The sequence below is a fragment of the Amborella trichopoda genome, chromosome 13 (genome assembly GCF_054954075.1).
Source record: "Amborella trichopoda isolate Santa Cruz 75 chromosome 13, AtrichopodaSantaCruz75HAP2 v2.0, whole genome shotgun sequence".
Classification (NCBI taxonomy): domain Eukaryota; kingdom Viridiplantae; phylum Streptophyta; class Magnoliopsida; order Amborellales; family Amborellaceae; genus Amborella; species Amborella trichopoda.
In genome coordinates, this window is record NC_142348.1 from 24,290,740 (window position 1) to 24,312,920 (window position 22,181).

At 33.9% G+C, this 22,181-nt stretch overlaps 1 protein-coding gene across 1 annotated transcript; it reads left to right on the forward strand.

The window, feature by feature from the left end:
• Window positions 1–1,863: 1,863 nt before the first annotated feature.
• LOC148779120 (histone acetyltransferase HAC4-like) lies at window positions 1,864–19,611 on the forward strand. The gene is made up of 6 exons (XM_088856595.1): window positions 1,864–2,309; window positions 16,083–16,140; window positions 16,289–16,384; window positions 16,669–16,770; window positions 17,621–17,851; window positions 19,252–19,611. Exons 1-6 carry the CDS (start codon window positions 1,864–1,866, stop codon window positions 19,279–19,281), a joined length of 963 nt encoding a protein of 320 aa, XP_088712721.1. The 3' UTR covers window positions 19,282–19,611.
• The last annotated feature ends 2,570 nt before the right edge of the window (window positions 19,612–22,181 follow it).

Below are 22,181 nucleotides of genomic sequence, written 5' to 3' on the forward strand. Positions count from 1 at the left end.
CTTTATGGCAAGCCATGACTTGGAAGGTATGAGCAGGGAATCTACGACTTCAATGAGCAACTGAATGGTGTCCAATGGGAGAAATTTAGAAGACTTCCAATGGAATTTCATAGGTCTCACCAATCTGTCTAGAAGTATTTTTATGCCACACATGGAGGGAGATATCAGTGGCTCTCAGCCAAATCTTCCGTTTGTGGAGGGAACCCATAGGATTAGGCACAAGGTCCCTTTTTAGGGTTCCTATTACATAGGGCACTAATGGCACACCCTTCCATCGGGAAAGAGAATAGAACGACACCATTGATTGTCTACGACAGCCCAGGTATGGTTCATCCCAAAACCGCTAGCCGTGTCAGTTTGAGTTACCGTGCCTATCTTGCTACCACGCTAGGTCAGTCACCATACCAGTCTAACCACTGTGTCAGGCTAGCCACCCGGTCAAATGTCTCTTTTCTCTATTCTATTTCTTTCTTCTCCTTCCCATCACCCCAATCTTCATCTCATCACTTCTTCCCTTTCTCCTTTGAATGTGCACATATGTGTGAATTCGCCCAAAGATAAGGTGAGGTCCCTTGGCCCACTTGTCTTGTAAATTAATCGTGTATGTGTGATTGCAAAAACAGGAGAGTACATGTCAATGGAGTCAATTTTGAACTAGTTGTAGGACTAGGGGGCTTTCCGTCGTAATCTAAGAGGGTGCCCACGTGAGTTAGCCCGAGTGAGTCACGAACCCAGGTGAGGTGTGTCCCGCCTCACATTAAATTCCTCTCTCACTGGTTGGTGTACCTACCATTGTTTCTTAACAAGGTTTTTAAGAGAGCGGTCTCAAGTCTCGGGTTCTCCTTGAAACCCGAGCCATATGCTACCTGGTCATTACCACTCGGAGGGCGAGAACCAGCTTGGCAACTCCACTGGGAATGACAGACCGGGGCACATATGTAATTCCACTAGGGATAACAGTAGAACACAAATGGCGGTAGCCATGCTTAGGCACGCACGACGCTAGTGTGGTCGACGACAACATGCGCGACAATAGGCAAGGTGACAATTGCACAAACGGCGCTGAGCAGCCCTCATAAACGACGGTCATGCACGACGTTGGCCAGTGACTTTCATGCGCGGTGCTAGGTTTGGGCCTAAGGCCTGAGCTCGACCTAGTCTTGATCCGGCTGACACTGGATGTTCGGCGCTACATGGGCAGCAGTGACCTGTGTTTGGGCTTCCTGTCCAGCCCATCGCCTTTTGGCCTTTAAGGACCTGACTGGCATTTTCAATTGTTTGGGGCACTTCAAGGGAACGCCGTCTATTTAAGGGGGTAAAACTCCTTTTCACTATTTTACAAAAGGTAAGACATTTAGAGGTTTAGCGGTGAGAGAGGGAAACTTCCTGACGGTGATTTTGGCAAGAACGTAGGGCGAGAGTAGCAAGAAAGAGAGTTCTGGCTGGAAACACAGAGGTGTTCGCGGGGGTCACTATTGTTGGTGTCTTGTTAGCTAAGTTATTATGGCAAGGGTTCTGAGATACCGGTCGAGCGAGAAAATAGGGATTGAGGGTGTAGTTCCGCAGACTTCTGACGGTTTTCCGATGGTGTGGAGGTAGGGGAAAGGTCCCACTAAGTGGCAGAGTTCCTTGATGGGTATAAGGTTTCCCAGTTAGAAGAGGTCGTAGGGTAGTGAGCAATCACTGGGGAAGACGAACGGTCATTGGGAGGGTGCAAAGAGCCATAAGCAACCGAAGGGTCACAGAAACTGAAGGGAGTTGAATAGTCTCTGGGGAGACGAAGATTCACAGGGCCTGAACAATTGCAGGCCAACACGTACAGTGGTAGGTTACACACGGCTCTCATAGTGAGCGGCAGTAACTATGCCCTCATGCCCACTCGGCGATCCTTTCATGGACGGCGGCAAGTCGTGCCCGACTGTGGTCATGCTCGGCAATGAGTTGAGGACGACAATTATTGTGCATGGCGCTGAGTCATGCGCGGCGATGATCACGCTCGGTGTTAAGTCATGTGTGGCGATGATCACGCATGACACTAAGTCATACGTAACAATGATCACACACGGCACTGAGTCGTGCGCGACGATGATCACACATGGCGCTGAGTCACGCGCGGCGATAGTCATGCACGACGATGACTTGGGTAGGCAAAGGGTGGTGACCAATGGTAAGGTCAGGCTTATGAAGTCTGTTGGAGGCCAAGTCCTCCTGCACAACTGTGAACTCCATGTTGTTCTGTGGAAGGACACTCACTGTGAAGGGGCGTGCTCTCCATCAGAGGCCAGTTCCTTGTTAGAAGGGTTTGCCTTGTATGTCTGATAAAAGCCATCTAGAACCCTTTTTGCCTTCCTCTGCTGCGAGAGCATCATCTTTTTCTCATATGCAAGAGCGATGCTTTGGCGCACCTACTCTCTTTTCTTCTGATGCGAGACCAACTTTTTGGCCTGTAACCATCATCTTTTCCTCAGATGCAAGGGCGAAACTCTGGCACAACTACCCTCTTTTCTTCTGTTGTGAGAGCAATACTGCTTGCTAGATTTGTAATCTCCCTAATAATGGGCTTTTTGGCTTGTAATTCCTTCTAATGCAATAAAAAGAGTTAAACTTTGTTTGAACTGTCTCGCTTCTTTTCTTTCCCTCCTTTTGTTTTCTTTTTGTTCTTACTTCCTTTTTGTTGTTTATTGAGTCTTTTGAGAGAGCATCAAGGATAATACTTCTTTAGGTATCACCCATTGATGGGGGGCATCGCCTCCTCTCCATTAGGATGGGCCAGTATGTAAGCCCCATTTGGCGAGACTTTCATGACTATGCCCATGCATAATGATCGACCTTTTGACGGCGGGAACCAGATCTCTATGAGAGAATGAGCAGACTTTGACAGACTTATCAAAGGCCCTCTTCATTCTCCCTTGGTTGAGTTCGAGATTCTGCTGAGCTTCTAACCTCTTTTCATCGAGGCCATCTAATTCTTGATAGCAAAGCTTAGCCCTCTCATCTTCGGTCAGTCCTTGATGTATGGTGAGACACAACGAAGGGAGTTGAATCTCAAGAGGTAAGACTCCACCTCCATAGACCTGGGAATAAGGAGTGGAATCGGTGGCATTTCGTGTGGTGGTGTGATAGGCCCACAATGCTTCAAGAAGCTTCTCTTGCCAAATCTTTTTCGTCTTTGATACTGACTTCCTTAAAACACTGCGCAAGGTCTTATTGAAAGCCTCAGCTAAGCCGTTCGCCCGAGGGTGGTACACAGTTGAATACTTCCACTTGAAACCCAAATGCTTAACCAAGCGATCAATGTGATGATGGCTTCTGAATTGAGGGCCATTGTCAGATATAATTCGGTCAGGCACCCCAAACCGGTATATGATGTGATACCGCACAAAGTTGGCCACTGTAGCCCTAAGAACTTGCTTGAGGGGGACCGCTTCAGCCCACTTGGAGAAATAGTCTGTTGCCGCTAGAATGAAGACATGACCCATTGCAGAAGGAGGGTCGATAAGACCTACAATGTCCATACCCCTTTGTGAAAAGGGCCATGATGCCATTGTAGGGAGTAGGCGCTCTAGACGCTAATGAATAAGGCTCGAGTGCATTTGGCACACCTGGAACCTCTTGGCATAGTTTAAGGAATCAGCAGCCATCGAAGGTCAATAATACACCAATCTACGTATCCGTACATAGAGCTTAGGGCCGGACTGATACAGCCCACATATGCTTGAGTGTACTTTTTCCAATACCTTAATTGCCTCTTGTGCATCTGCACATCTGAAGGCCTTCCCCAAGAGTACCATCTTGAGCCAGCCCCATCAGCTCGGTCATGTCTCTAAAGCCCATAAGAGAGCTCAGGGCAATGACCCGTTGGGAGATCAAGTCCTTCGTCCTCCTTGGCCTAGGTTGACTCCAGTTCCTGACCCATACTCATTTCTTCATCTGATGGAGACGGCTCTTTCTTGCGCAAGAAAAGTCGGCCAGTCGCAATCCCAATCGCAATTCTGGCATAAGGTCCATAAAAACCTCAAAGCTAAGCACGACAGTGGTCAGAAAATCCTGATCAGAGAAGCCACTAAAACAATCGGGGTAGCCAACTCTGATGACCCTCTTCACTAGAGCCCCTTCTACCCTCTTCAAATCACAGGGCCCGCAGAGCAAGTGCGTGAATCCGGCATAGTGGTCAGCGCCATAAAATATGACCTAACCACCAAACTGTCACGATCCCTACACCATCAAGAACCGGTCCTTACGCGATCAGCAAATAAGACTCGAGTTCAATAGAGGCATACTGAGCCCATGCTAACCGATCTGCCGCGCACAACCCGTCAAGCTCGGAAGCCTTCAATATATCAATATATACCATTGTTTTCAGTGTAAATATAAAAACTGTTGCAAATAACCGTACAATACATTAGTTATCATCTATATATGCTGTTATTAGTGGTTAATACAATGATATGTGTGTGTGTATCTGATGTCTATATATATACGATGTGTGTATAATGATATGTGTGTATGTGTAAAGTGCATAAATGTATACATACAGTGCACTAATTTTATATTATGTACACTGATTTATATATTTCACATATACACACACTCACACTCACACTCACTCACACATACATACACACACACAAACTCACACACACATTCACACTCCCACTCACACTCACACTCACACTCACACTCACACTCACACACACACTCACACTCACACTCACAAATATATATATTACACTTCTATTCATGTTGTGTATGGACTGATGTGTGTATATATACGATATGTATATGTTGATATGTTTATACGTGTATGCATACAGTTGCTTGCTATCAGTTATATACAATTATCAATGTATATATACATTCATATGCCCGTGCACATGCACCCATACTCGATAAGTGTTTATATATTGTGTATGTATACACTAATACATGCATTATATTTACACTGACATATATATGACTATATAGATACTTATTTAAACTAATACATGCATTTTTATTTACATTGATATATATGACCATATATATACTTATTAGCTATTTTTATTTTTATATATATACAGTGTGTATATATATACGATTATGTATAAATTTGCTATTATTTATATATATACTGATACGCGTACACACTTGCATCCTTTAGCATTTATAGTGCATACATATATTTGTATATACACTAATATATATTACTATATAGATACTTATTATCAGTCTATACTGTTATTAGCGTATATGTACTCTGATATGTATATACGCACACTCTTATGCTTATGTAAAAAGGGCTTATATATACACTAATGTATAAGACCATGTATTTACTTATTATCTGTGATAAATATAGTTATTAGCACAATTTGTGTACGTATTGATGTATAGCAATATATACCATTGTTTTCAGTGTGAATATATACACTGATGCATATAACCTTAATACACATTAGTTATCAGGTATATATACAGTTATTAGTGTGTAAAAATAACATTGATATGTGTGTGTGTGTGATGTCTATATAGATGCGTTGAGTATATATTGATATGTTTGTGTATAAAGTGCATAGTGTGTAAAGTGCATAACTGTATATACACAATCGTTAGTGTGTTAAAATATGTACGTTTCTATATACATTGATGTATATGATCATATATACACTTATTATCAGTTTATACGGTAATTAACCTATATGTTCACTGATTTATATACTACACACACACATATACACAAACACGCATTCACACACTCACACTCACACTCACACTCACAGATATAAATACTACACATATATGTGTGTTGTGTATGGTCTGATATGTGTATATGTACGATATGTATGTACTGATATGTTTATACGTCTATGTATACAGTTGATTGCTATCAGTTATATACAATTATCATTGTTTATATACACTGATATTCCCATGCACATGCACCCTTACGTGTTGATAAGTGCATATATGTTGTGTATGTTTACACTAATACGTGCATTATGTATAGACTGATATATATAACCATATAGACCCTGATTATCAGTTTGTATATATATATAGTGTGTATATATACGACATGTATGTACTGAAATGTTTATGCAGGTATGTATAAACTTACGGTCAGTTATATATACACTTTTATACATACGCACATGCACCCTTATGCATTGAGAGTGCATAGAAACATTTCTACATACACCTTTAGCAGTTTATACAGTTATTAACGTATATATACATTGATATATTTATACGCACACTCATTTGCATATGTATAAATAGTTTATGTATACACTAATGTATAAGACCATATATATACGTCATTATCAGTGATATATAAGGTTAGTAGCACAATTTGTGAACTTATTGACGTATAGTAGTATACACTATTATTTTTAGTGTGTATATATATATATTGATGCATATAGCCTTACAATACGTCAGTTATCAGTTATATATACAGTTATTAATTTGTAAAAAATATGTTGATATGTGTATTTGTGTGATGTCTATATATTTACGATGTGTATATTTTGATATGTTTGTATGTGTAAACTGTATATGTACAGTGCACTAATATTACATTTCTACATATATTGATGTATATGACCATATATACATTTATTATCAGTTTATACAATTATTAACGTTTATGTATACCGATATGTATATTAAACACACTCACTCACACACTCACACTCACTCACACTTAGTCACACACTCACTCACACACACATCCATACACTCACACTCACAGATATATATTCTATACATATATGTGTATTGTGTATGGACTGATGTGTGTATATATACGATATGTATATACTTATATGTTATGCATGTATGTATACAGTTGTTTTGTATCTTTTAAGTACATTTATCAATGTATATGTACACTGGTATGTGCACGTACATGCACTTACGCGTTGATAAGTGCATAACTGTGTATGTATACACTAATACATGCATTCTATCTATACTGATATATATGACCATATAGACACTCATTAGCTGTTTATATATATATATAGTGTATGTATATATACGATATGTATATACTGATATGTTTCTTCGTGTATGTATAAACTTGTTATCAGTTATATACATTGTTATGCACACACACATGCACCTTTAGCCATTGATAGTGCATACATACATTTCTATTTACATTGATATATATGACCATGTAGACTCTTATTATCAATTTATACATTTATTAGCATATATGTGCACTGATATGCACTCATATGGATATGTATACACGATTTATATGTACACTAATGTATAAAACCATGTAAATACTTATTGTCAGTGTTATATACAGTTATTAGCACAATTTGTGTACGTATTGATGTATAACGATGTATACCATTGTTTTCGGTGTATATTTATTTACTGATGCAATTATCGTCACATAACATTAGTTATCAGCTTTATATACAGTTATTTGTGTGTTAAAAAGACATTGTTATAAGTGAGTGTGTGAGTGTTATGTCTGTATATATATGATATGTATATATTGATATGTGTGTATGTGTAAACTGCATAACTGTATATATACTGTGTACTAATATATACATTTCTATATACATTGATGTATATGACCATATATACACTTATTATCAGTTTATATTGTTATTAACTTATATGTTACTCACACACACAATCACACTCACACTCACAGACACACTCACTCACACACACACACACACTCGCACATAGACATACTCACTCACTCACAAACACCTACACACTCGCTCATACTCACACTTATACTCACGCTCACACAACTAATATATTGTATAGTTATATGCATCAGTATATATATATATACATTGAAAATAATGGTATGATTGCTATACATCAGTATGTACATAAATTGTTTTAATAATTGTATGTATCACTGATATTAAGTTTATACATGGTCTTATATATTATACATATGCGTATGAGTGTGTGTATATACATATCAGTGTACATATAAGCTAATAACCGATAAATTGATAATAAGTATCTATAAGGTCATATATATCAATGTATATGTAATGTATATATGAACTTATCAATGCATAAGGATGCATGTGCGTGTGCACATCAGGTTATATGCAACTGATAGCTAGCATATACATACACGCATAAATATATCAGTATATACATATCGAATATATAAACACTGTTTATGTAACTGATAGCAAGTGTATACATACACGAATAAATATATCAGTATGTACATATCGTATATTAAATACGGTATATATATATATATATAAACTGCTAATAAGTATCTATATCGTCATATATATCAGTGTATATAGAATACATGTATTATACATACTTACATACACAGTATATATTTACTTATCAACAAGTAAGGGTGCATCTACATGCGCATCAGTGTATATATACATGTATAATTGTATATAACTGATAGCAAGCAAGTGTATACATATACGCATAAACATATCGTAAATATACCCACATCAGTCCATACACAACACGCATATATGTGTAGTATATATATATATATATATATATATATATATATATATATATATATATATATATATATATATATATATATATATACACTAATAACTGTATAAACTGATTATAAGTGTATATATGGTCATACACATAAATATATATATATACTACACATATATGCTTGTTATGTATTTTGATATTTGTATATGTACGATATGTATATACTGATATGTTTATGCGCACGCACATGCACTCTTATGTATTGATAAGTGCTTTTGTACTGTATATGTATACACTAATAGATGCATTCTACATACACTAATATAATGATCATGTAGACCTTCATTAGTGGTTTATATATATATACAGGGTGTATATATATATAATATATATATACTAATATGTTTATACGTGTATGTATGAACTTGCTATCAATTATATATCTACTGACATGCGCATGCACTTGCACCCAGACGCATAGATAGTGCATACATAAATTTCTACTTACACTGATATATATGACCATATAGATACCTATTATCAATTTATATGGTTAATAGCGTATATGTACACTGATATATATATGCGCACACTCATATGCAAATGTATAAACGATTTTTATATACACTAATGTCTAAGACCATGTATATAATTAATATCAGTTATATATACAGTTATTAGTACAAATTTTGTACGTATTGTTGTATAACATTATATACCATTGTTTTCAGTGTATATATATATACTGATGCATTTAACCTTCCATTATACATTAATCTATATTACTGTATATACACTTATTATCAGTTTATATAATTATCAACGTATATGTACCCTGATTTATATACTACACACACACTTACACTCACACTCACACTCACACTCACACCCACACTCACACACACACTCACTCACACATATACTCATACTCACACTTACACTCACACTCACACTCACACTTACACACACACACATACACATTCACACTCACTCACACTCACACTCAGATATATATACTGCACATATATGCGTGTTGTGTATGTACTTATATGATATGTATAAACTGATATGTTTATGTCTGTATATATACAATTGCTTTCTATCTGTTGTTATATACAATTTTCAATGTATGCACACTGTTACGTGTATGCACATGCACCCTTACGCATTGATAAGTGTCAATGTACTGTGTATGTATACACACTCTCACTTACACTCACATATATATGTACTACACACATATGTGTATTGTGTATAGACTGGTGCGTATATGTACAATATGTATATACTGATATACTTATGCGTGTATGTATATAGTTGCTACCTATTAGTTATATACAATTATTACTGTATATATATAGTTATATGCGTATGCACATGCACCTTTACGTATTGATAAGTGTATATATATTGTGTATGTTTACAGTAATACGTGCATTCTATATACACTGATATATATGACCATATAGATCCTTATTAACAATTTACATATATATATCTACAATGTCTATATATACGATATATATATGCTGATATGTTTATGCATATATGTATAAATTTGCTATCAGTGTGTGTGTGTATATATATATATATATATATATATATATATATATATATATTGATGCATATAACCATACAATACATTAGTTATCAACTATCTATGCAGTTATTAATGTGGAAAAATACATTGATATGTGTGTGTGTACGTGGTGTCTGTATATATACGATGTGTATATACTGATATGCGTATATGTATAAAGGGCATAACTGTATGTAAACCGTGAACTAATGTATACATTTCTATATACATTGATTTATATGACCATATATACACTTATTATTAGTTTTTACAATTATTAACGTATATGTATACTAATTTATATACTAAAACATACACATACACACCCACACACTCACACCCAGACTCACACACACACAGATACACAAACACACTCACACTCACACTCACACTCACACTTACACTTACACTCACATAAACTCACATTCACACAGTCACACACACACTCACACTCACACTCACACTCATAGATATATATATTACACATATATGTGTGTTGCGTATAGACTTATGTGTGTATATATACGATATGTATGTACTGATATGTTTATGCGTGTATGTTATAATTGATTGCTGTCAGTTTTATACAATTATCAAAGTATATATACACTGGTATACACACGCACGTGCACCCTTACGCGTTGATAAGTGCTTATATACTGTGTATGTGTACACTAATAGATGCATTCTATATACAGTGATATATATGATCATATAGATACGCATTTGCTGATGATATATATATACAGTGTGTATATATATATGATATATATATATATATATTGATATAGTTATGAGTGTATGTATAACTTGTTATCATTTATATATACATTGATACGCTCATACATATGCACCCTTATTCATTTCATATATTTCGATTTACTCTGTATTCATATACAATTATTAGCGTATATGTACACTGATATGTATATACGCACACTCAAATACAGATGTACAAACGGTTTATATATACACTAATGTATAAGACTGCATATATACTTATTATTAAAGATATATACAATTATTAGCACAATTGGTGTACGTATTGATGGCTAGCAATATATACCATTATGTTCAATGTATATATATATACTGATGCATATACCCTTTCAATACATTAGTTATCAACTATATATATAGTTATTAGTGTGTATAAAATACATTGCTATGTGTGTGTGTGTGTGCGTGATGAATGTATATATATATATATGATGTGTTATCCTAATATGTGGGTGTAAAGTGCATAACTGTATATATACAACGCACTAATATATACATTTCTAGTTACATCGATGTATATGACCAAATATACATGTATTATCAGTTTATATAGTTATTAACGTATACGAACACTGATATATATACTGTACACACACTCACACTGATATATATACTATACACACACACACTCACTCAAACTCACACTCACACTCACACTCACTCTCACACAGACTCTTACCCTGACACACACATTCACTCACACACACACACACACATTCACACTCACCCACACACACTCACACCTACACTCACACTAATGCTCACAGATATGTATATATATATATTATACATATATGCATTTTGTGCATAGACTGATGTGTCTATATATGCGATATGTATATACTGATAGGTTTATGCTTGCATGTATATAGTTTGCTTGCTATCAGTTATATACCATTATCAATGTTTATATACACCGGCATGCGCATGCACAAGTTGCATTACGCGTTGATAAGTGCATATATACTGTATATATATACACTAATACATGCATTCTATATACACTAATGTATTTAACCATATAGACCCTTATTATCAGTTTATATATATGCAGTGTATAGATATATACGATATGTATATACTAATACGTTTATGTATGTATGTATAAACTTGCTATCAATTATTTATACACTGATATGCGCAGCACGTGCACTCTTACACATTGATAGTGCATACATACATTTCTTAACATACTGATATATATGACTATGTAGACATTTATTATCAGTTTATACGATTATTAGCGTATATGTACATTAATATATATATATATATATATATATACGCACACTCATATGTATATGTATAATAGGTTTATATACAGACTAATGTATAAGACCATGTATATACTTATTATCAGTGATAAATACAATTATTAGCACAATTTGTATACATATTGATATATAGCAATATATATCATCGCTTTTAGTGTATATATATATATATATATATATATATATATATATATATATATATATATATATATATATATATATATATATATATATATATATACTGATGTATATAATTGTACTACATGTTAGTTATCAGCTATATATACAGTTATTAGTGTACAAAAAATATAATGATATGTGTGTGCGTGTGTGATGTTTGTATCTATACGATGTGTATATATTGATATGTTTGTATGTAAAGTAAATAATTGTCTATATATAGTGCACTAATATATACAATTTTTTATACATTGCGGTATATGACCATATATACACTTATTATCAGTTTATAAAGTTATTAACGTATGTGTACACTGATTTATATACTACAGACACACACACACTCATACTAATACTCACACTCACACTCACACTTACACTCACACTCACACTCACACTCTCACACTCACTCACACTCACAATCACAGAAATATATGTTACACATATATGTGTGTTGTGTATAGACTGATGTGTGTTTATATACGATATGTATATATTAATATATTTATGCATGTGTGTATGCTTGCTATCAGTTATATACAATTATCAATGTATATATATACATTGAAATACATGCGCACATGCACCTTTACGCATTGATAGTGCATACATATATTTCTATTTACAGTGATATATATGATCATATAATACATTAGTTTATACAGTTATTAGTTTATATATACGCTGATATGTTTATACACACAGTCATGTGCATATGTCTAGATGATATATATTTAAACTAATGTATAAGACCATGGATATACTTATGATCAGTGATATATACAGTGATCAGCATAATTTCTGTACGTATTGATGCAAAGCAATATATACCATTTTTTTCACTATATATAATCATATAATACATTAGTTATTTGCTATACATTAGTTATACTGATGCATATTACAACACAATACATTAGTTATCTGCTATATATACAGTTATTAGTGTGTAAAAAATACATTGCTATGTGTGCGTGTGTGTGCGTGATGTCTGTATATATACGATGTGTGTAAACTGATATGTGTGTATGTGTAAAATGCATAACTGTATATATACATTGCACTAATATATGCATTTCTATATACATTGAAGTATATGACTATATACGCACTTATTTTCAATTTATACATATATTAACATATATGTCCACTGATTTATATACTATACACACTCACACGATCGTCAAACACTCACTTACACACACAAACACACACTCACACATTCACACTCACACTCACAGATATATATACTACACATATATGCATGTTATGTATGACGTGATGTGTGTATATATACGATATGTATATACTCATATGTTTATGCGTGTATGTATACAATTGATTGCTATCAGTTATATACAATTATCAATGTATATATACACTGCTACGCCACGCACATGCACCCTTACACGTTGATACGTGCACATATATCATCTAATGTATATAAAATACGTGTATTAATTAGTGTATACATACACAATATATATGCACTTATCAACGCGTATGGTGCATGTGCGTACACATATCAGTGTATATATACATTGATAATTGTATATAAATGATAGCAAGCAACTATATAAACAAATAATAAATGTATATATATGGTCATAAACATCAGTGTATATAGAAAGGTATGTATTAGTGCACTATATATATATATATATATATATATATATATATAGTTATGCAGTTTACCCAAACACACATACGTATATATACAAACATCACATACGCACGTATCAATGTAGTTTTTATACACTAATAACTGTATAGATTGCTAGTAACTAATGTATTGTATGGTTCATGCATCAATATATATATATATATATATATATATATATTAAAAACAATGGTATATATTGTTATACATTAATACATACATAACATGTGCTAATAACTGTATATATCACTGATAATTAGTATATATGTGGTCTTATGCATTAATGTTTATATAAAACCTTTATACATATACATATGAGTGTACGTATATACATATCAGTGTACATATACGTTAAAAACTTTATAAACTGATAAAACCTGTCTATATGGTCATATATATCAATGTATATAGAAATGTAGGTATGCACTATCAATGCGAAAGGTTGTGTGTGCGTGTGCGTGTGCATATCAGTGTATATATAACTAATAATAAGTTTATATATACACGCATAAATATATCAGTATATACATATCATATATATATACACACTATATAGACATATATAAACTACTCATATATATCGTTTATATGGCCATATATATATACTCATAAATACATCAGTATACACATATACATATCTGTATATACATATCGTTTATATGGTCATATATATCAATGTATATAGAATGCATGTATTAGTGTATACATACACAACATATATGTACCTATCATTGATAGCTAATGTATTGCATACATCAATATGTACACAAATTGCGCTAATAACAGTAAATATCACTGATAATAAGTATATACATGATCTTATATATTACTGTATATATAAAAACTTTACACATATATACATATACACTAATAACTGTATCAAATGATAATCAGTGTCAATATAGTCATATATATCAATCAATAATAGAAATGTATGTATGAACTTATCAATACATAAAGATGCATGTGTGTGCACATATCAGTATATATATATACAGAAAAACATATGAGTATATATACATATCGTAAATATACATACATCAGTTCATACACAACACGCATATATGTCTAGTATATATATATAAATATATATATATATATATGTGTGTGTGTGTGTGTGTGTGTGTGTAGTATACTAATCTGGGTACATATACACTAATAACTGTATAAACTGATAATAATTGTATATATGGTCATATACATTAATGTACATACATTTATTAAAACAATTTTTGTATATATTGATGTATAGCAATACATACCATTGCTTTCAGTGTATATATATAGATTGATGCATATAACCATACAATAAATTAGTTATAAGCTATATATACAATTATAAGTGTGTAAAAAATATATCCATATGTGTATGTGAAGGCTGTATATATACGATGTATATATACCGATATGTGTGTACGAGTAAAGTTTATAACTGCATATATATAATGCACTGATATATATACATTGATGTACATGATTGTGTAAACACTTATTATATATTTATATAATTATTAGCATATATGTACACTAATTTTTATACCACCCACACACACACACACACACACACACATATATATATATATATTGATATGAGAAAAATTCTTCCGAATGCTTATAGGTGAAAATGAACAGTGATTTCGCCTACCCTCATCACCGTCCAAAGTTAATCGCACAGTCACGATTGTTTGGTAGTATTTCATTTTTCATTTTTTTTCTACAAATCAAAATGCTCTGAAAATTGGAGTATGTGTACATCTTAGTGAGCCCACCTAATAAAAATATAAAAATAATAATTCGTGAAACAAAAATTAACCAAAGTACCCCCGAAACATTTTGGGGGACACAACACACATATATGTGTAATATATATATCTTTGAGTGTGAGTGTGAGTGTGAGGGTGTGTGTGACTGTGTGGAAATATAATATATCCAAAGTTGGATAGACTACGTCAGTGGTGAGCTCTCTCTTTCTTGCAGTGGGTGCATGTGTGCGTGTGTGAGCCCGTGTATTCTTATTTTCTTCTGCATCCAGTCATTACTATAAATCCCAATTTGCTAACAAGAAATGCCAATTTTTGAGGTTTAAAGTACTCTGTCTTAGAGGGGAACTTATAATGAGCTGGAGTATAACTAGTTGTTTGTTTCTTAGGTATCTTGATACGATACAAAAGGCTACAGATGAAGATATTGTAGTGGAGCATACTTATGTATGAACAATTCTTTGTGCGTACTAGTGAAAAGAAGGCAAAGGTGACCTTGACTTTTGTGCCATATTTTGATGGGGATTACTTTTCTAGAAGGGCAGATTGTATTATTGCTAATATTGATAAAGAAGATGGTGAAAAATGACAAAAGAGTGGAAAAAGACCACCTTCAAAAGTGGCTACAAAATATTCAACCCAAGCTATTGTTGCAAATGATACTGCAAAGGAAGCACTCTTGACACAGAAAGTACGGACCAATTTTCTTTTAGCTATATCTTTCAAAACCATTCTTTTTTTTTTTTGCTACTTGAACTGTTATATATTAAACATTCTTGACCACTTATCAGAAAACCACATTTGTCCTCAGATGCCACTTTTTTACAAAGATAACATCATTAATTAGTTAACTTGCCATTTTCTTGGGATCTTTAACATTCTTTCCACCTTTTAAGGGTTTGTGTGGTTCTTTCTTTGTTAGTTTGTTCATCTTATTGAATGTAATGCTAATTTACACTGTATTTCCTTTGCCAGCTTGGAGATTCCATTCGTAAGAAGAGGGAGGATTTTATTGTGGTTCACATGCAGCATGCATGCAAGTACTGTGGTGAATTTGAATTATCTAGGAAGCTCCGGGTTTGTATGTTGTGTGAAAATTTTTATCTTTGTGAGAAGTAAGTGCTTATTTTGATATAGTGAATGAATTTTTACAATTTACCCTTCTAAGTGACTTATGTCTTTCAAATGTTGGTCTTAAGATAAACTCGCATGATTCTGGAAAATCATATCATCTATGTTTTATTAAGAACAGAAAAGAAAAGCTTTCGTAAACTGAATGAATGCCATAGAATTTAATTGCAAAAATGCACTAAAGTGGATATTTTAAAGAACTTATAATTTCACCTTTTAATTCGGCCAGTATGTGATGCAATATCTATTTGAATCAAAAGCAGTTTTTAACTTTTAAATGATGAAAATGTTAACTAATTTTTTGTTTATATTGAAGTTGTTATGAGGCCGAACAAAATGTTGATTGCAAGAATCGAATTCCCTGTAACAGAAGGGGAAGGCATTCCTTTTCTCCTGTAAGTAGAGCAATTGGACATGAAGTCTCATCTAAATTTCATCATACATGGATTATCTTATGTGCATTTCAACTTTTAATATTTTATAGATTTCTTAAATGTGACTGTATAGTATGGTGGACTATATAAAAATCATGGTCCATTGGGTCATTGCAAACCACTTTGAAAGATGGGCCATGATGGAGTGTGTGTTGGGTTCACTTGAACTGACATGGAAACCTTACTTCTCTCCATCACTCTCCATCCCATCAATGGAGGTTGATGATCCAATCGACATTGCTTTACCCATTTCCATTTTATTAGGTTATATTTACCCTTACTAAATTCTATTTACAGCTTCATTTAGCTTTTTGATCGCTATGCTTTTGGCTATATTAACACCACATATTAACTCCTTGCAGGTTGAGATGAATGATCCTCCTTCAAGTACCAAGGACAAGGATGGTATTTTGCAAAGTGAAATATTTTATACACCGCAAGCCTTCTTAGGCTTCTGTGTAGATAATCATTTACAGTTTGATACCTTACGTCGTGCAAAGCATTCCTCTTTTGTGATCATTGATACTGTTCATGACAATTTTCGCAAGAGCTTACATTGTCAGCCACTGAAGGGTCAAGCGGAAAATAACGAGGTGAGCAGAAAAGGGGTTTGTTGAACATTCCTGTTAAAATATGTTGCTAAGTTGAATCACTATAAAGGTGTGAAAGGACCCATTCTGGGGTTTATATGGATTGATAAATATGTAGTTAGTTACATTTGTTTTACCATGGGCAAAGTATATTCTAATCCACTGCAGTATGGTAAAACCCCGGTCATGATGGATCTTCCTTATACATTGAAGTGATGGACAGTGATAGAGATTGACATGGAGCCACTCACCTGAGGGTGGTTGCCACTGTTCCTCCATCATTATCCATGGCTTTAGTGGAGGGTGAATGGGGATTTCTACAATGTATTGGGTTATGTCATAATTTCCCTTGACCATGTATATACCATTGTTTTCCCATGATGAATATTCCTTCGAAGATTGTATGATTTTTTTGTAACATGAGTCATGAGAGTGCATTGCATATTACAACATGATTTAGGAAAATCAGAGAAGGAAAATAAAACATAAAATTTTTTTTTATGAGACCCAAAATTCAATACTTCTAGTTTTGTTTTCCTTCTTACATATTTATAAAAGTAACCTTAAGTCACTTTTCCCCATAAGAAACCCTAGTCACTCTTAAATCCTAGCCCTTCATCTTCTCAAATTAAATTCCAACTCTATCCCTCAGTTCTCTATAGCATAAAAAGACTTATTTACCGAAGATAACTAAAAAAACTAAATGATCAAATGAACCCAATCTCATCTCTAAAGAAAAAAGCAAAATCAACAAATCTACCTGTTACCTTTCATGCACACACATGGGAAAGGGGTTCTAATAGTTATTTTACAGCCTTGGATTTCATGATCTCTTTACTCAGCTTCAAAAAAAGTTGGATCTTGCTCTTCAACTTGGGTGAGCAATGCCAATATCCCAATTGTTTTGAACTTGAAGAACTTTTCAATGGTTGTGCTAACTCTAGCTGATGCAATGTCTGAGCAATGGAGAAATGGAAAAGGCATTTGAAAGATGTGATCCAGACATGATAGGGAGCTATCCTTACTAGATCACTTTCAAATGCTAATCCAGTTGAGAGCACTGAAGAACAAGGGATGGTCGCTTTCCCCCACCCCCCCCCCCCCCCCCCACCATATTAATAAGAAGTTTTATATCTATCCCCACCCCTAACACCCCCCCCTTCTGCCGGTATTATTCTGAAGTTTTAAATATCTCTCCCCACCCCCCCACCTTATCGGTGTCTAATATCATATGCATCATCAAACTTAATGCTCTCTTGTGGTTTAATCTGAGGAGTCTTAAACATCTCTCTCTCTCTCTCTCTCGCAAATCCATCTCAACAATGTCATTTTTTCTTTGTTTACCTGATTAAAGGTTTTCATTTGCACTAGTTAACACTATAAATTTGCCCATGTATTATCAGCTTGAAGGATCAAAAGTCGAATTCCAATAGGAGATTGGTGTAAAAGAAGAAGAACCGACCTTTCATTACCTTACGAGTTGCAGAGGTAGGAGGAAAGAAATAGAACCAAAAGAGGTTGCTGATTCATTCAATATTTGCTCTGATCTTCACTTGAAGTTGCTGTGTATAATAATTAATTTGCAATACTCCCTTTTTCTCCCTCTATCTATCTATCTATCTATCTATTTGTCTGTCTATCAATCCATCCATCTGTCCATTTCTATCTATTTATTTGTCTCTTCATGTATTAGCCATGACATTGTATATTATAATTTAATCTGATAATTATTTTCTGAATTCATTTTTCTGAATTCATTTTCTGATCTCACTTTAAAGATGGAGCAATTGTACAATACTCAAAAGGAAAATATTCCACACCCATTGCATGATACTTGAAAGAAGGTATTCCCTACTGAAACTTGTCTAAGGACAAGAAGTTTTTTAGCTTTTCAACAGGTTCTTGGAATGTGATGGGCATTTGGGGATTGAATTTTAGTAACAGTATGTATGTGAAACCATAAATGACGGTCCCCCGACTCATCTATTTATATAAGTCCTCCCTCCAAAATCCATCTCATCTTCAAGATGGATTCTAGATCCAAAAGTTTAGCAGTTGAGAATCTCCATCACGGTGAATATGAATCTAAAAAAAGAATAACTTTTAAAAATAAAATATGATATTTTTGAGATGGATGTTTGATGCATCAAGGGGGCGCATATGACATGCGTCCCCTGATGCACGAAACACTTTTCCTACCCTAAATCTAGCCTTTTTGGTAACCAAAGGCTTCTTAATGAATGTACTTGCAAAACTACTATATTTTCAAGGGAAAGTATACAATGAGACCATTTACCTTTGGTACATGGTGGTCACAAATGATCTTGACCATTAGATGTAAAATTCGGTGGTATATTTATTTCATTGACCGAGCTCTAGGTTCATAAATTTTTTCGAACTTTGTGACACCCTCAAGCTATCAAGTTTTACATCGGATGGTTATAAGTAATTGTGACCTCAGTATACTAAAATTTAATAGTTTCGTTGTATAGAATCCTTATTCCTAAAGGTTCTTTGTGGCGAGCGGTTAACTAAGAGGGTTGGCAATGGGTCACACAGTCCGGCCTGATTCCAAAAGAGGTAGGCTGCGAGCCACAAAATATGGCCTGAGGACCAGGTCACTGTGGCTCAAGGGCCGAGTCTACCGGGTCCAGACCATGCCAGGCTTGATGTTTCTCCTTAAAGACTTCTTTTTTTTTTTTCTTTTTTTTTTAAATAGTCTATGTGACCCAGCTTGGCTTGAGCCAATATCCCTTTGACCCAGTCTTGGCAATGCCGGGCTGGGCTGGCAATGGGCTGGCCCGATCCATTGCTAGCCCTAGACATCTCACTGACGGGCCTTGACTGACATGACATAACAAACTCCAATCATTTTTACCTTGATTTTTGTGCAAATCTATTTTTCACAACTATAACCAGTGCTTTTTCTGCATCGATAGAGGTTAAATGTTGATGATTATTTCTAATAATGTAATGTAGTAACTACTCTTTAAAGGCCCACATGCCAACACTCTCTCTCTCTCTCTCTCTCTCTCTCTCTCTCTCTCCTTGCATTGTCTATGTTCAGGAGCATACTATACATTTACTCCATCGGGTGAAACATTTATTTTAAAGAATTTTTTTGCATTTGATTTGAAATTTTGCATTCCATCTAATTATAATTAGATGATTATTTTCAAATTATAATTATTTTCAAATAAAAAAATTGTACATTTTGAGTTCTCTAACATCTAGATCATATCCTCCAAAAATTGGATGGTTCCAGTGCAATCTTGGGATTCTATTCTTTTTAGGCACATAGAGAGTGTATTTTTTTTTTTTGGGATAAGATCCTCTAATTTTCTATTTTTAACTTTTATATCTCATTAGACCCAAGAATTGAAAATATTACTTGTAAGCAAAATGACTTCATCTTTTTTATCTTCCAACCTCCTAAACCCTTTTGACCATGTATTATTGGCCTCAATAACTTATGAAATGATTCTATCTCTTTCTCTCTCTAAAACTCCATCTCTCGCTTAAATCATCGACTCTCTCTCTCTCAAAACTTCATTTCTCTCTAAAACCCAAACTCTGTCTCTCTCTCTCACACTCAAAACTCCATCTCTCTTCCTAAAACTCAAACTTCACCTTTCTCTCTCTAAAACTCCATCTCTCTAAAACCCAAACTCCATCTCTCTTTCACATATAAGAAGTATGCTCGTGTTCGAGCTCAAGCTAAACCCCTTGATTGGTAAACTCACCGAGAAGCGAAGAGACAGAGATTGAGTTTTAGAGAGAGAGTGATGTAGTTTAAATAGGGCGTCATTTTAGTATTTGTTTGGATCAAAATTTTATGGTTAAAGGGGTCCAGGGGATTGTAAAATAGAAAAGATGAAGGCATTTTGCTAACAAGCAACATTTTCATTTCTTGGATCTCATGAGATATGAAAGTTAAAAATAGGGGATAAGGAGATATTTTCCTTTTTTTTTTTTTTCTTTTCTTTGGTATTAATTTCCTTGTTTTAGATATCACATCTCCAACGATATATATATATTACACATATATATACATCTATTCCACATATATATATCTAAAACATATATATATTACACATACACACACACACACACACACACACACACACACACACACACACACACACACACACATATATATATATATATATATATATATATATATATATATATATATATATATATATATATGTATATATATATAACATATATTACACATATATATATCTAAAACATATCCAACGACAATTTTATGTGCATATCCAACGATATATATATATATATATATATATATATATATATATATATATATATA

What these genes read in the sequence shown, in the direction of transcription:
- LOC148779120 (XM_088856595.1), top strand. Translation starts at nt 1,864, where the DNA reads ATGCCCTCATGCCCACTCGGCGATCCTTTCATGGACGGCGGCAAGTCG. An exon ending in AAGCACTCTTGACACAGAAA is followed by an intron (nt 16,385 to 16,668) that starts GTACGGACCAAT and finishes TTCCTTTGCCAG; the next exon opens with CTTGGAGATTCCATTCGTAA. An exon ending in AATTATCTAGGAAGCTCCGG is followed by an intron (nt 16,771 to 17,620) that starts GTTTGTATGTTG and finishes AACTCCTTGCAG; the next exon opens with GTTGAGATGAATGATCCTCC.